The sequence below is a fragment of the Nannospalax galili genome, unplaced genomic scaffold (assembly GCF_000622305.1).
Source record: "Nannospalax galili isolate Female #2095 unplaced genomic scaffold, S.galili_v1.0 scaffold5487, whole genome shotgun sequence".
NCBI lineage: Eukaryota > Metazoa > Chordata > Mammalia > Rodentia > Spalacidae > Nannospalax > Nannospalax galili.
Window position 1 is genome coordinate 11,107 of NW_008355516.1, and position 1,937 is coordinate 13,043.

General features: G+C 43.9%; 1 protein-coding gene across 1 annotated transcript in view; it reads left to right on the forward strand.

Moving 5' to 3' along the window:
- The window catches only part of LOC103750006 (von Willebrand factor A domain-containing protein 3B-like), a 20,539-nt gene that overhangs the window by 7,100 nt on the left and 11,502 nt on the right, over positions 1-1,937 (forward strand). Inside the window, exon 3 of the mRNA XM_008852937.2 lies at positions 397-658. Coding sequence (XP_008851159.2) covers positions 460-658 — 199 coding nt within the window. The 5' untranslated portion in view covers positions 397-459. The remainder of the gene's footprint in view (positions 1-396; positions 659-1,937) is intronic.

Below are 1,937 nucleotides of genomic sequence, written 5' to 3' on the forward strand. Positions count from 1 at the left end.
ACTTTAATACACATCTATACCATAATTTTGATATACATCCAAATCCATAATTTCAGTATACATGTAGAGTTAAAATTCCACTTCATAGGAATGTTATATTTTATAGTAAGCCAATAGTGATATTTAAAAACTTTTTAATTTATTTTTATTTTATGCGTGTAAATGTTTTGCCTGCATGTATGTAAGGGCACCATGTGTGCAGTTCTTTTAAGGGCAGAAGAGGGAGTTAAGATCCCCTGGAACTGGAGTTACTGACAGTTGTGAGCTGTCATGTGTGCTGCGAACCAAACCTGAGTCTTTTGCAAGAGCAGGCAGTGCTTTTAACAGCTGAGCCATCTCCCCAGCCCTGCCATTCGTGGTGTTCATGCTAGACCCCCCCCCCCCCCCTGTTTTCAGGATCCCGGAGTTTGACCATCATCTTTGCAGGAAGTCCCTTGCGACTCAGGTCCTGATTCAGAGATGGAGGAATCAGGTTCATCTTCTTCAATCATCTCAGAGCAGTGTCAACAGAGGCAGGAGGGGCTGAGCACCATCAAGACAGACATGGCTGATCAGAGTCTCATTTCATCTGAGAAATGGCTTCAAATGTATGGGCTTAAGAGCAACAGGCTGACCTTGAAGCAGATCTTGTCACAGATTGGATTCCCACAATCTGAAGGTACAGTACGCACAGATGCCAACACACACTATTTAGCCTTTGAGAAGGCTGCATCACTCCTCAGAAACCACAGGCCTATCAAATTTGCTTTGACTCCACATCTCTGTCAGTAGGAAATGCTTGTGTACGCCCCACCCCCAGATATTCACTCATCTAGAAATACAATTGCAGTTACACAGATTCATTATTAGTACTGCTTATCTTCATTCGTGTGTGTGTGTGTGTGTGTGTGTGGTAGATGCCTGTGTGTGCACATGTGTGTATACATGCACATGTGTAAGAAGGTGAAAGTAGGATGTTGGGTGTTCTCTATTTCTCTCTAATTCTCTTCAGACAGGGTCTTTCACTGAACCTGGAGCTCAGTTTTTTTGGTTAGGCTGACAGCCACCAAGTGTCAGCAATCTTCCTGTCTGCTCCCTCCCCTCCCCCAAGCACTGGAGTTATAGTTATGTGTGGCCATACTCAGCTTTTTACTCGGTATGCTGGGGATCCGACTTTAGGCCCTCATGCTTACACAGCAAGCAATCCTGCCTTCTGATCGTCTTCCTAGTTAATTTCATTAATTCATTCACTCACTCACTCACTCATTCATTCATTCATATTCTCTATGTGTGTGTGTCTGTGTGTGTAGGTGTGCTCCCCAGTGCTGGGATTGCAGATACTTGCTGCCATGCCTAACTTTTTAACATCACTGCCGAAAATCTGAACTTGTAGCACAGCCCTTTACGAACTGAGCCATTTCCTCAGCCCCAGTTTCATTCTTTTAAATTAAAATAAGATGTTTCTTTTATTTACTCAGCCCCTGGCAGAGGTTTTGCTTCTCCTATGGGGTATGCAGACCCCTTTGGAGTGCTTGAACTAGTTGCTTTATAGATTAAGACAATAACTGTGTGTCGTCTCTGGTTGTAGACTAATGACCCATTTTTTTTAATTTAAAAATTAAATTTATTGATTGTGTGTATGTGTGTGGGGTCTCTCCCTCCCCTCATGGGTTGTTGGCCACTGATCCACGAGGGCAAAGGGAGCAGAAGCGACGAACGGGGTCAGGACAGCCTTTGAGCACTGATGAAAGAAAGCCCTTCCGGGGAGGCAGATTCAGTGATACAGCTCCAGACTCAGTGAAACAGCTCCATTTATTCAGTGGGGGTTAGGGAAAATATAGTTGGAGGCAGCAGCCAGTGCTTCACCTGATAGGTGCTGATAGTATGCTTTATTTACATGTGGCAGTGGGATCCTATCATCCGACTACTGGGCAATGCATAATTATCATATACAAAAA